This window comes from Gopherus evgoodei, chromosome 5 (genome assembly GCF_007399415.2).
Source record: "Gopherus evgoodei ecotype Sinaloan lineage chromosome 5, rGopEvg1_v1.p, whole genome shotgun sequence".
NCBI lineage: Eukaryota > Metazoa > Chordata > Testudines > Testudinidae > Gopherus > Gopherus evgoodei.
The window spans coordinates 8,012,450-8,026,985 of record NC_044326.1 but is presented as its reverse complement, the minus strand read 5'-3'; the positions used below and the strand labels follow the sequence as shown (position 1 = coordinate 8,026,985).

Below are 14,536 nucleotides of genomic sequence, written 5' to 3'. Positions count from 1 at the left end.
CCAACATAGTGACTTGTGCCCATCATGCCTCTAATACACACTGAACAGGGATGAGCAATAATTTTTGCAGGGAGGCCACTCCACAGATTTTGGTACGTCATCACGGGCTGCACATTTCTACTATATTAATGGAGGAGGTGCGGGGTTTGGGTGCAGGAGGGAGCTCCAGGCTGGTGCAGAGTGTTGGGGTGCAGGTGAGGTGTATGGGCTCTGGGAGGGAGTTTGGTGCAGGAGGGGGCTCTTGCCTGGGGCAGGGGATTTGGGTGCAGGAAAGGATGCAGGGTCTGGGAGAGAGTTTGGGTACAGAAGGGAGCTCTCCTCTGGTGCAGGAGAGGGTGAGGGGTGTGGGTTCTGGGAGGGAGTTTGGTACAGGAAGGGGTTCTGACCTGGGACAGGGGGTTGGGGTGTGGAACGAGGTGCAGGCTCTGTCTGGAAGGCGCTTAGCACAGGCGGCTCTTGGCTGGTGGCGCAGCAGGCTGCCTGCATGCTATGGCCCCACGCCACTCCCAGAAACAGGCGGCTGCTGGCGTGCCTCTGTGCACCCCTTTCCCACCCACAAGCACTGACACCATAGCTCCCAGAGCTGTGAGAACATTGCTGGGAGTGGGGGCAGCGCACGGAGCCACCTCCCCCACCCCTGCCAGGGGTGTGCAGAGACCTGTCAGGAGGAGCCAGCCGCTTCCGGGAGCAGCGTGGGGCCACAGCAGACAGGCAACCTGCCTGAGCACCCTGCCATCCTGTGGGACTTTTAGCGGCTAGCAGATCGCGAGGGGGCAGCCAAAAAGCTTGGCGGGCTGGACAGAAATGTTAGACTGGCCTAATTTTGTCCTCCCTGATGTAGAAGGAAAGGGAGAAATTCCACTGTGTGAAATATTCCTAAAATAGTTCTGTTCCTAGGGTCAGATCCTGCAGTAAAGGATTTTTCAAGGAAGGTTAGGGTGCACAGAATCAGTATTTAGAGTATAAAATAGGATATCAGTTTGGGGGACTCAGTAAGTGATCAGTAATGCTGAAGTATGCAATCTGTGTTTCTATCATGTATGACTTGATAATGTATCATTAATAATGATTGAATTGTTTAATAAACAATTTAGGCCAGAAATTGTAGAGTGATCTGGCTTGTAAAATGATGTAACTGGATGTTTTAAGATAACTGCTGCTTCTTTTTTAACTGAGTCTACTTTTTTGTTTCAGATGAGACTCCAATTATAGCTGTAATGGTGGCCCTATCTTCCCTGCTAGTCATAGTATTTATAATTATTGTGCTGTACATGTTAAGGTAAGAAACACTTATAACACTCACTTCCCTATGGGATATTAGTTACATGTTTTCAGTCTCCTTAAGTTAATTAACACACACTATTAAGCAGATGTCTTGCAGCTATGCTAACTTGGGCCTTTTGTTCTGTTTCCTAAGCTAAGCAGGACTGACTTAGCCAGTATTTACAAGGGAGACCTCCAAGGACTATGCAGGTAGTGTGCTAGTAATTGGGTAGGTGATGCTTTTCCCTGTGGATCAGTGTAAAGCAAATCCTCATCATAAGGGTAGGAGGTGCTGTGCTACTAAAGATGGATTGTCTGAGATTATAGGTCCCAACTCCTTGTGCCATTAAAAGTCTGTTGATACTTTTTGCAAAGGTAAGGGTACTACCGATCAAATTTTATTTTGGGTAACTATACTCAACTAACTAAAATCCCTCTGCATTTAGAGCTGGAGATGTTCTCTCCCCCTCCCCCCACTTCAACCTTGATTCAAAGCCCACTGAAGCCAGTGGGAATCTTTCTATTAACTTGAATGTGTTCTGCATCAGGCCTTGAAACAGTGGCCCCAGTCTGCCCTAGAGGTGGATGCATTTAATAGGTGTGTGAAGTGGTCTCTCTGATCTGGAAAAAGCTTTGGAATCCTTCAAACAGAAAGATGTTGTAGACATGATATATTTTGATATTAGTAAGGCTTTTGAATCAGTGCCACATGACATTTTCATAAGCAAATTAGGAAAATGTCTAGGTGAAATGGGTGTACAGTTGGTTGAAAGACCATACTCAGTAATTATCAATGGTCTGCTGTCTGACTGGGAGGGTGTACCTATTGGGATCCTGCAAGGGTCAGTCCTCGGTCCAGTACTATTTAACATTTTCATTAATGACTTGGATAATGGGGTAAAGAGCATGCTTATAAAAATGTGTAAATGACAACACGAAGCTCTGAAGTGTTGCAAGCACTTCGGAGGGCAGGATTAAAATTCAAAATGACCATGACAATTTGGAGGATTGGTCTGGAATCGACAGCATGAAATTCAGTAAGGACAAGTGTAATATACAACACTTAAGATGCAAAAATCAAATGTACAACTACAAAATGGGGATTAACTGGCTAGGTGTAGTATTGCTGAAAAAGATTGGGGGTTATAGTGGATCACAAATAGAATGATAGTCAAGAATATGATGGAATTGTGAAAAAGGCAAATATCATTCTGGGGTGTTTTAACAGGAGTGTTGTATATAACATACAGGAAGTAATTGTCCCACTTGCTCTGCACTGGTGAGGCCTCAGGTGAAGTACTGTGTCCAGTTTTGGGTGCCACACTTCAAGAAAAATGGATAAATTGGAGAGAGTTAAGAGGAGAGCAACAAAAATTATAAGATTTAGAAAACCTGACCTATGAGGAAAGTTTTTAAAATGGAGCATGTGTAGTTTTTGAGAAAAGACTGAGGGGAGACCTGACAACAATCTTCAAATGGGTTGAGGACTGTTCTAAAGAGGACTGTGATCAGTTGTTGCCCATGTCCAATGAAAGTAGGACAAGAAGTAATGGGCTTCATCTTCAACACAGAAGATTTAGATTAGTTTCTAGGAAAAACTTTTTAACAACGAGGATAGTTAAGCACTGGAATAGGTTTCCAAGGGAGGTTGTGGAGTCTGTCTGTGGAGATTTTTAAGAAAAGGTTAGACAACCCCCTGTCAGGGATGGTCTAGATTATTTTGGTCCTGCCTCAGCACATGGGGCTGGACTAGACGACCTTTCAAGGTCCCTTCCTGCCCCACATTTCTGTGATGTGTTCTATAAATGTAGCTTTTCAATGAGAGCAGATGACAGTCACTGGAACTATACTTTAATGAAACTTTCTTAAGTACATTTTAAAAGATGCAAAGCATTAGATTGGACCTTTCTGAATTGTAGCCTCATTAACTGCTCTCACCCTGAATGCAAATGGTCAACTAGGAGTGAGTGTTTATTCACCTCCAGTAAACATTTTATTTAATTGCTGGAATGTTTAGTCGATTTAAAAAAAAAAAAAAAAAAAAAAGCAATTTCCTTTGGTGATGGGAAAATTCCCTTCATTTCTTGGCTTGGGCCCAATGCGGCCCCAATGGAAGTAAATGGAGTTTTGCCTTTGATTTCAGCATAAGCATGATTTGGGTCCTGGCCACCTGGAACTTCAGACAACTCTTAGATCTTATAAAGCAATGTTAGTAGCCTCTCTGTTTCCCGCCACTTATAGGCCTTTATTCAGCAAAGTAATTAACTCTAAGCCAATGGGTCTTAAACGTGCTTGAAGTAAAAAGTGCCTAGTTAAATGTTTTGTTGAATAGAAATGAATTAAAGCATGTATTTAAGTGCTTTGCTGAATCAGGCGCAGAACATACACTTCTGGGGTACCCCATTCTTAATGCTTGTCATTCTCACTCATCTCTGCATTTAGTTTCTGGAATCCTTTGAATCTCAGCTGGTGTAAGGTTAGATGTGTGTCTGTGTTAGGGTTTTCTATAGCTCTTATTACCATAGTATCTAAGAGCATTTGATGTTAACGAGTGTGTGATGGTGAATTCATGAAGGTTTCAGAAAGGGAAATACTGCAGCACCTCAGCTGTTCTCAGCACTGGGCTTCTGACCTCCAAAGGGGTAAACAGGCATTGTCAACTGACTTCTGCAGAAGCAGATTTGCTCTGCCACTTCCTACCAGATGCCACAAGTGTCTCCTAAATTATGATACAGCTCCCCAAGACAGCTGTTCTGAAGCTTAGCGGTAACTGATGTTTGCCTGAAGAGGCCACGTTGTGAATAGGGAGGTCACTGTGTGAATGGCAACAGGCCCTCCTTCCCTTTTGGGATGTGATGTTAATGACTGGATACTTAAACTAGTGGTCTGAGCACTGAATCGGGAGCCAGGAACTCCCCAGTGTTAGTTTTAGTTCTGCCACTGACACTTTCTGACCTTGGCCTCTTTTTCCCTGTGTGTAAAATAAGGAAAATCCTACTTCCTACAGTGCATGGGGACTGTGAATCTTGCACCCAAATTCTGTCCTAAGTTACAACCTGTATGACCCCAATAAATTCCTTCAAAGATGTAAAGTACTCAGTACTGGATGAGAGTTAGTATTTTAATTTATATGAAATCTCAAAATAACTTGACTCCAAGACTAAAAGCTGTTGAGCAGCCAGGGGGAGAAGAAACACATAGTGAAACTTTGATCTATTTGGGTGAGAAATATACCCATCTTAATTGATCTCCTTGGATGGGCAGCTGCTGATTTTCTGAACTTTCTCCTTCATTAGGTTTAAGAAATACAAGCAAGCTGGGAGCCATTCCAACTCATTTCGCTTGTCCAATGGCCGAACAGATGACACAGGTGAATCTTTGCTTTCCATTCTCTGGGCTGGTCTACACTATGGGGGAAATCGATCTAAGATACGCAACTTCAGCTACGTGAATAACGTAGCTGAAGTCGAAGTATCTTAGATCAAATTACCTACCATCCTCACGGCACGGGATCGATGTCTGCGGCTCCCCATGTTGACTCCTCTGCCGCCGTTCGGGTTGGTGGAGTTCCGGGATCGATAGGAGCTCGTTCGGGGATCGATATATCGCATCTAAATGAGACGCGATATATCGATCCCCGAGAAATCGATTGCTACCCGCCGATACGGCGGATAGAAGATGTAGCCTCTGTGACTCCCCCCCACCCCTCCCAGAGAGAATGTGGATTTTGTCTTCCTCTAGTGACTAGTTCATATAACGGGTTAATGAGTTTGCTTTAGCTGCTAAATTGGGGACATTTTCCATAAGCTCAAGGAGTAGGAACTCAGGCTGTTACAACTGAAAGTCCTGAGTTCAAATGTTGCTGGGTTAGTTATAAAAGACTCAAGGAGCTCATCTGTTAGCTTAACACAGAGAAGGTGGAGAAATGACTTGATCAATCTACAGGTACCTAAATGGGGAGCAGAAACTTGATAATAGAATGCTTGCCAATCTAGCAAACAAAGGTATAACAAGAAACACTGTCTGGAAGTTGAAGCTAGACACATTCAGACTAGAAATAGGCTGCAAACGTTTAACAGTGAGAGTAATTAACTCTTGGAACAACCTATCAAGGGTTGTGGTGCATTCTCTGTCACTAGCTAATTTTAAATCAAGGTGAAATATTTTTCTAAAAAATCTTACTCTAGTTCAAACAGGAATTAATTCAGGGCAGTTCTCTGGCCTGTGTTATACAGTAGGTCAGACTAGATGATCACAATGGTCTCTCCTGGGTTTGTAATCTATATATATTGGTACTAAGTGTAGCACCCCTTGTAGTTTTCATTAAACTGGTACAGCTCTCTCCCTGTTTTTGGAGTAAATTATGTTGTCCCCTTTTCTACTGGGATGAAAAAATGTGTTTGTTTCCATGTTTTGTAGAGATTCATTTGTATATAAAATATAGATCTACTTCCACTAGTCATCATTGTGCTTGATTGCAGCTAAACAGAGCTTAGCTGGGTTAGCTGTTGCATGGGAATCCTCCAAAGAAAAGCTAAATATTTCTTCCTTCTGAGCCATCCCTGCACCAAATACCCCTGGGAGGCTGTTTGACTCAGTGTCGCATTGCATGCTAGAGCCTATACTATACCTCCATGTGAAGAATTAATGGCAGCAGTCAGTTCATTTTATGTGCAGTCTTCAGGCTCTTGGGAAGTTATCTATGCAGCCCTCAGTTGGGCAAAAGTTTGGGCACTGAAAAACGTGCGTGCGCACAAATTTTCAGATTTTTTTTGTTTGTTTTACATTTTGATCAGCTCTGAGATGGTTTTATTCTGCTTGTTTGCAAAATTGAAATTTGTTCATTTTCCAAAATTTTGCATGGAATCTTTTACCCAAGACGTTTTCTCAAGTTCTGAAATAAACTGAACATTTTAAAAAATAATTTAAAAAACACAACTCTGTCTAAATCAATTGATCAAAATTAGCAGTAACTCTCCCCCAAATGAAAACAAACCTCAAAGTGATGAAATTAAAATCCAGAAAATGTCAAGAAAATCAAAATATTGTCATTATTTTTTAAAGCTATTTTGTACTAATCTTTTTTATTTGAAATCATTTCAAGCAGCTCTACACACAGAGGCTTCGATCCTGCAAAGACCAATGCTCGTGCTTAACTTTACACACTGTGAGTAGTCTTATTGACTTCAATAGGACTACTCTGTGCATAAAGGTAAGCCTGCAGTCTCCTAGGTGCTACTGGTCTCAAGTTGCAGTGAGGGAGGTTTAGGTTGGATATTAGGAAAATCTTTTTCACTAGAAGGGTGGTGAAGCACTGGAATGGGTTCCCTAGGGAGGTGGTGGAATCTCCTTCCTTAGAGGTTTTTAAGGTCAGGCTTGACAAAGCCCCAGCTGGGATGATTTAGTTGAGAATTGGTCCTGCTTTGAGCAGGGGGTTGGACTAGATGACCTCCTGAGGTCCCTTCCAACCCTGACATTCTATGATTCTATCCTGAGTTAAAAAGGACACCCTCATTTCTCAAACATCAGTTTGAGGGGTAATTTTGTAGCAAGCTGCAAAGAGTGGGGGGAGGAATTGATCTTATCCCCCTTTTCACTTGTTTCTGATGTATGGAAGGCCTGAAGGAGTGGCGGTGGTAAGGTTACAGTAGAGTCTGGAGGCCCCTGCCCAATATCTGGACCCCATTGGACTAGACACTGTACAAACCCGAGACTCTGAGGTGCCTGGAGAAATAGTGACATTATGGCACCACAAATATCAATCGACAGAAAGCTAGGTAACTGAGCGGGGAAGGGATTTACAGGCAGTACAGTGATTTTTTTTCTCATGAAGTATTTTCCTGAAAAGCAACTTTTTTCTATTTTCAATTTAAAACTTTCTTTTAATTTTTTAGATTTTCATTAAAAAAATTGGTACTTTTTTTATTTTTTATTATTTTTTTGACAAAATCAAACATGTTTTGCAAAAATTTCCATTTAGTTGAAGATGGAAAATGTATGACCACCTATAATAATCACAGTTGAAAATTCCTCTTCAGTTTTGTTAATACAGACGCTCCCCGGGTTACGCAAACCTGATTTACGCAAATCTGCACTTACAGAAAAAGTTCTGTACGTTTTTTATTGTTGTTTTGGTGCGTAATTATCAGGTATACTTTCCCAACTTACATAAAATTTGACTTGTGCAAGGCGTTCCAGAATGAAACGCTTTCATAAGTTGGGGAGTGTCTGTACCTGTTTAAGTCCTATGTCCAACATTTTGGAGAAAAGACATTGTTGTTAAACTTCCAGCGGCCCCTACTGCTTCAGTTCAAGGGTAAGAGCTGAATAAACCTCTGAGACACCTTTTAGGAGGTCATCCAGCAAAACCATAGGAGACTAAGTTTGACATTTCTGATATTTCTCAGCTAAAAAAAAAATAGAAAAAACACTCCCTGTTCTATTTTTAAAAATCTTGGACACTGATTTTTTTCCATCCTAAGGTGTCAAAAAAAGGGTACAAGCCCAATTTTAAAAGTCCATTGCAAGTCCCTTTTAAGGCACATGACTGAGAGTCATGACACCTGGCTTCCCTTTCTTTCTCTGCGGTCGACTTGCTTTGTGACTTTGGGCCAAAACTTTCACAGTTGGGTGCCTGAAATAGTCACCTAAATAAGCGCTGTAATGTGTGCTGTGCTCCTCTGAATTCTGTTTAGCTCCTTGAACTTGAGCACATTTGCATGGTATTGGAATACCCTTCAGTAGCACATTAAGCCTGAAAATCAGCCTCTGTTTATTTTGATGCTTAAGGCCTTGTCTGTATAAGAAACTTGTACTGGTATAAACTAAGTTGTGAATTTAAATTTCTGTGCTTACACTGATAGAACCCTCATGTGGCCTCTCTTACTCCGGTGTGAGGTCCTTTTTTTTGGGGGGGGGTGAGGGGGGCTTAGCTAATGTTGCTTGGAAAACACTTTCTGCAAAACCAAAAAAAGCTACTCTTCTACCAGAATGCATTTTCCATGTGGGAGAGTTATAAAAGTAGAGTATATAGTATGACTTTAAATGACATTACTTTAGGTATCCAGGGTCAAAAACTTAGCCTTGCTTGTATCTGTTATACTTCTTTAAAATGTAGACAATAATACCCACCCCACAGGGTGGTTGGAAGAGTTACTTCGTTAATGTTTGCAAAACATTGGGACATCCTTGCATGGCAGATCCTGTAGAACAAGGGTGGGCAAACTTTTTGGCCTGAGGTCCACTTCAGTGTTGCGAAACTGTATGGAGGGCTGGGTAGGGAAGGCTGTGCCTCCCCAAACAGCCTGGCCCCCACCTACTATCCGCCCCGTCCCACTTCCCGCTCCCTGACTGCCCCCCTCAGAACCCCCGACCCATCCCCCCCCGTCACCTGAGCCCCTCCAGGACACCTGTCCCTAACTGCCCCCCTATCCAACCCCCTCTGCTCCCTGTCCCCTGACTGCCCCAACCCCTATCCATACCCCCACCCCCAGACAGGTCTCTCCAGGACTCCCATGCCTATCCAACCCCCCTGTTCCTTGTCCCCTGACCGCCCCTTCCTGGGACCCCCGGGACCCCACCCACTATCCAGTCCTATCCACCCCTGTCCCTAACTTCCCCCCATCCAACCCCCCCTGCTCCCTGTCTCCTGACTGCCCTGACCCCTATCCACACCCCCATCACTAACTGCCCCCAGGACCACACCCCCCAATCCACACCTCCGTCCCCTGACTGCCTTGCCCCCTATCCACACCCCCACCTCCTAATAGCTCCCCCTCCCCTGGATTCCCACACCTATCCAACCCTCCACGTCCCCTGACCACCACCCCCAGAACCTCCGCCCCTTATCCAACCCCCACCCCTTTCCATGATGCTCAGAGTAGCAGGAGCTCGCAGCCCTGCTGCCTGGCCGGAGCTAGCCACGCTGCCTGGCAGGAGCGGTGGGCCAGAATGCTGGCGGCATGCTGCAGGGCCAGGGGCTAGCCTCCCTGGCTGGGAGCTCAGGGGCTGGGCAGCACGGTCCCACGGGCTGGATGTGGTCCGCGGTCCATAGTTTGCCCACCTCTGCTGTAGAAGGAGCAAAGGATAATAATGATTCTGTCAGAGATGCAAAGTTGTCCTGAAAATTTACCAAACCTAATACCAAAATTTACCGAACATAATCTGTTTGCTCAGCTTTGCCAGGATGATGTCAGTGGAGAAATGAACACCGTTGTAATAGTCTGTGTGATATTGCAGAGCCTCAGAGCATGCCGCTCCTTGCCAGATCTCCCAGCACCAACAGGAAGTACCCGCCACTACCTGTGGATAAATTGGAAGAGGAGATTAACCGGCGAATGGCGGACGACAATAAGCTCTTCCGGGAAGAATTCAATGTGAGTGTTTGTTAATCCCTATCTTCTGAATGCGGTTGAGTCATGCCGGGGGATTGCAGTGGGTTGAACAATGAAAGGGGTGTTTTGTTTACCAGGTAGAAGTACTTACCTTAGCAGATTGAGCCAAACCAGTCTAGACTGTTGTTCACTTCTCAAGCTAATCAAGACAGTTTCTCTGTAGCTCTGCAAAGCAAGCAATGTTAAATGTGGTTACCATATTGTAACCAATCTATCGCCTGTTAGGAATGTCACAGTTGTTGCTATGCTACATGCCAAGGCCACCCAGAACTTCACAGTTACAAGGATAGAATTCTCATCCTCCTGTCTCCTCCGTACAGGCCCCAACTGCTTGAGCTAAAAGGGTAGCTGCTGGAGGTATAGGGCCTATGACCTACAGTGGCGCAGTCTGATCTTATCCAGCAGGGGACAGTGGTGCACAAACACCACTAGTGTTTTACAGAACAAGTGAATAGGTTGATACATTTCTGGCTGGGCAACATGGGTCAGAAACAGTGAAGAGAGTGTCCCTCTCTCTATGTTTGAAAGAATACCCTGTTTATGTGACTGTCGTCCACACACCCAGCTGCTCTGGATCAGCGGGGCTGCCAGCTTTCCCCAACTTGACCTGCTGCTTGGGCCCCCTCCAGATTCCTTCACTCCCTCTTCCCCTGCATCTTCCTGTTTCCTTTGTTAAAATAAGTCTCTGCATTATTTATTTAAACCCAGGAAGTGACAATAATTGTATTTTCATTGAGGGTTCCTCCTTCTCTGTACCATTTGCAGCAGTGTTCAGTGTTAGCCATGATGGGATGATTACATGAATGAAGAAGTGTAATTGTGCTGATAAGACAAGATAATGAATAGGTCTCTGTTTCCAGTAACAGGTGTCCAGCTTCAGAAGAGCTGGACCTGGAGTGTCACAAATGGAATTCCATATTATTTGGGCCAGTAGAGCACTAACAGAGTGAAAGCCCTGTTAGATCATGGGACTGGGATTGAGCAGATCTAGAGTCTATTCCCAACTCTGCCCCAGACTCTGAGTGACCTTGAACAAGTCCCTTCGGCTCTGTGTGTCTGTGTATCCACCTTCAAATCAGAGATAAGAACCCTACCCCCCGTACCTCACAAAAGTGTATGAGGCGTAATTTGCTAATGTTTAGAGAATATTTAGAGGCTGACCACCAGAAGCTGGGAATGGGCAACAGGGGATGGATCACTCGATAATTGTCCTTTTCTGTTCATTCCCTCTGGGGCACCTGGCATTGGCCACTGTCGGAAGACAGGATACTGGGCTAGATGGACCATTGGTCTGACCCAGTGTGGCCATTCTTATGTTCTTAATCACAAATAGAAGGTCTATAGACAAGACCCTGTGTATGCTGTGGTTCCATCACTGTGGGACTGGATCCCAAAATGAAAGCTCAGTTTTTCTAGTCTTTATCGCTGCAAAGAGAACTTAAAAAAACATGACATGGATGTTAAAACAATACAGTGTCTAGAGTCTACAGACTGCCAAAAACAGGAGCTGTAAATGAGAGAGAAACCATTCCAGTTATTTCAATGTAGCGTTAACTCAGAAACCTAATGGTGACAATTGAAACGTCAGCACTGCTACCACTTTCAACACCAGTCATTTCTGCTGACATATCCAGGTATTGGGCTTATCTCACAATCCTAAATTGTCTCCCATGTCTCCCAAAGTGCCTGCACTCAGCTGTCCCCTGTGCAGTGGCAAAACCTAAGTTTTCCCTCACAACACTGCTGATGCAGTTAAACCTTGCAATTCAAAAATCTTTAGCACACTGAAAATTAATAATGTGGGGGACGAAGTAAAATGACTGAATTAAGTATCAAATGACTAAGTAAAGTGCTTAGGAGCTGCTGTACTGAATGGATTCTCCATTGTCATGATTAATAAAGAAAATCTTCGAGAACTGCTACAAAATTTTCAGCACTGAGTTGCAGAATTTAGGTCCAGTTTTCCCCAGGATACACAGGGCCTTGGCTGTAGAATTACAATACCTTACTGTTAGACAAACCCACTAGAATGCCTTGCGCCCTACAAACATTTCCCCTCTCCCAACTGCTGTTGGGCCAGTTGGTTGCTGCCTTGCACCACAGAAGTGGCTGCATTTCAGTAATTGAGTGTTAGTGTAGTCAGTAAACTTCTTTCAGATCATTTCTGATGAAATGTGAATTGCACCCCGGACTTCTGTCTCCAAAGCACTGATCTCTATCTCTTGATCTAAAGGAATAACTCTTTAGTTGGTAGCAGCAGTAGGTTCTTATCCTCTTGTGTGGACAGCCAGTAGAGGAAGACACTGAGCTAGTAGGCTACATAAGACCACCAGTGCTGAGAAACTCCACTCTTCCTCCCCTCAATCTTAAATACCTGCTACTTTCCCCAGTTGTGGACGAAATCACGTTGTGATCATATCTGATCTACTGTGATTGAAAGTTGTCACCCTCTGCCACCTATTTGGTGGCTTTCCTGGAACAATTCGGTAGGTCTCAGTCCAGTTCCTCCTGGAGATGGGGCTGCATCACAGCACTAGCACATTTAGCTTCAATTGGCCATCTTGCCAGAGAGGCCCAGGACTGCATGGGTTGTGGAGAATGAATCCCCTGGGAAGGGGTCTATCCAGGTCCTGGTTGGGGTGAATTGTCAAGGCAGAGTGGGGTAACTTGTTCAGTTGCTGTTCGTGCTCTGTGGAGAGAGGATGTTACTTTCCAGGGCTCTCAGGCTGCTATCTTTGAATCAACCCTCAATTCAGTTGACTATTTTTTAAAGAAGAAAAGCCCATAGCCCTTGTGCCCAGAATTGGCTCATGGTACCATAGAATGTTCCACCTATCTGATATGGGGTGGGAGTGACTAATGGGAAATGGGGCTGATTAGCCAGCTCCAAGCCCTAATTCAGGCTGCTGTAGCACTGGTGGCATTTGGGTTCTGTCAACATGTGGTAACGGGAAAAGAGCTGAGCTGCACCTACCCTGTCTCCGATGTGCTGATGGGATGGTCTGGTTTGTGTTGGAGGAGGAGTTGCTGCCACCTTGTGTTTCTGGATAATATGGCACCTTATTTCATATTAGGTGAAATTTGCTCCCTGCGAGGAGGCCTGTAAACAGTTATCTGAGCCGCTAGTCCATGGCCTTCCCCTCCATCTAGACAGGCTCATTTTTCATTAACCATTTTTGAGAGGTCTGTGTTCAGAAATGAATTGGCTCTGTGAATAGTGCTAGCAGAGACGTGTTGTCCTGCCATGCTGCAGTAGCAATAGGGCATCTACAGATCCTAAAGCACTTCAGAAAAGGCACTATTGGAACTATGAAACCCTAGTAGCTCATCTGTGCCTTCTGGCTTTGGGAGAAGGGATGGGGAGATGGTGGAGGATTGTGAGCCTCAAGTGTAGGGGGGCTTCCCCTTGCCATGCTCTCTAAGGGCCTCCCACAGTATTCATGTGAGAGCTCAACAGAGCAGAGTTGCACTAAGCTGAGCCCTGGCTGTTTCCTATGATCCCTTTACAAGAGCTTGTACTGTCCCTTTGCTCCATGTACCCCCTCCCCCTCTTCTCCTGGTCTAGCCAGCTTCTCTGAAGGGGACAGGAAGATGAGCCTTCAGCATTTTCCTTTGACAGTGATCTGTTTGGAGGGAGCAGTGTTTGCCTAGAGGTTAGAGCAGGGGTCTGGGAGTCAGGACTCCTGGGTCCTATTCCTAGCTCTTCCAGTTGTGTCATTTCCATTGTGTCATCTTAGGTAAATCATGTAACCTCTGTGCCTCATTTTCCCCCAAATGAGAGGCTACTAACTTACCACCTTTTGAGATCTTGCTTGAAAGACCCTTGAGATACAGCAGGGCTCATCACTGTATAGAATTGCTGGTTGGTTTGTGTTTACAATGACATGCTGTTCCCAAACCCTGCATACAGTGGAAGTATAACAGGAAATCTCATTTCTTCTGCCCTTTCAGGCTCTCCCAGCATGCCCCATCCAGGCCACATGTGAAGCCGCCTCCAAGGAGGAAAACAAAGAGAAGAACAGATATGTGAACATTCTGCCCTGTATGTATTTGCTCTCAGTGCAACTCCATTGAGGCTTGTGGGGATGGTGTAGCCAATTGCGATTGACACTTCTGTTGTTGGCCTGTTTCTCCATTTTGTATGGCGGAAGTGGGGAATGTAACAGGCCTGTTGAGTGGCGATTGCTAAGTAACAGGAAACCACATACAAAGGGTTGAGTTAAAGCAACAGGAGAGGTGAGGTTGGTTCCTACCACTGTGCAGGCTGCTTCGTCCGATCTAGGTCCAGTTAACATGTAGTAAAAAAAGCTCCCTGCAGCTGTAGCCCAAGCGGAAAAGATTCAGGCCAGTTTCTGTTGGATGGATGTCCCTGCTGTTGTAACGACCCTAGTGGCAAAGATTGAATGGGCCCTGGAGAGTGAACTCCTCTCTCGCTCCTAGAGCTTGTCTAGACTAGGATTTAAAGTGTGATGTTTGCACTTCTTAGCTAACACACACTATCTAACACAGGGGTCGGCAGCATTTCAGAAGTGCTGTGCCGAGTCTTCATTTATTCACTCTAATGTAAGGTTTCGCGTGCCGGTAATACGTTTTAACGTTTTTAGAAGGTATCTTTCTGTAAGTCTGTAATATATATCTAAACTATTGTTGTATGTAAAGTAAATAAGGTTTCAAAATGTGTAAGAAGCTTCATTTAAAATTAAATTAAAATGCAGAGCCTCCCAGACCAGTGGCCAGGACCTGGGCAGTGTGAGTGCCACTGAAAATCAGCTTGTGTGCCGCCTTCAGCACATGTGCCATAGGTTGCCTACCCCTGATCTAACACGTCTGCAAAGTCTAGTGTAGACAAGGCCACCTGCCTTTTAACACATGCTAAACTG

General features: G+C 44.7%; 1 protein-coding gene across 3 annotated transcripts in view; it reads left to right on the top strand.

The window, feature by feature from the left end:
• The window catches only part of PTPRA (protein tyrosine phosphatase receptor type A), a 244,648-nt gene that overhangs the window by 208,068 nt on the left and 22,044 nt on the right, over positions 1 to 14,536 (top strand). For all 3 annotated transcript variants that reach the window (XM_030563062.1, XM_030563064.1, XM_030563063.1), the window contains 4 exons: positions 1,195 to 1,279; positions 4,560 to 4,633; positions 9,502 to 9,638; positions 13,608 to 13,698. In XM_030563062.1, coding sequence (XP_030418922.1) covers positions 1,195 to 1,279; positions 4,560 to 4,633; positions 9,502 to 9,638; positions 13,608 to 13,698 — 387 coding nt within the window. The remainder of the gene's footprint in view (positions 1 to 1,194; positions 1,280 to 4,559; positions 4,634 to 9,501; positions 9,639 to 13,607; positions 13,699 to 14,536) is intronic.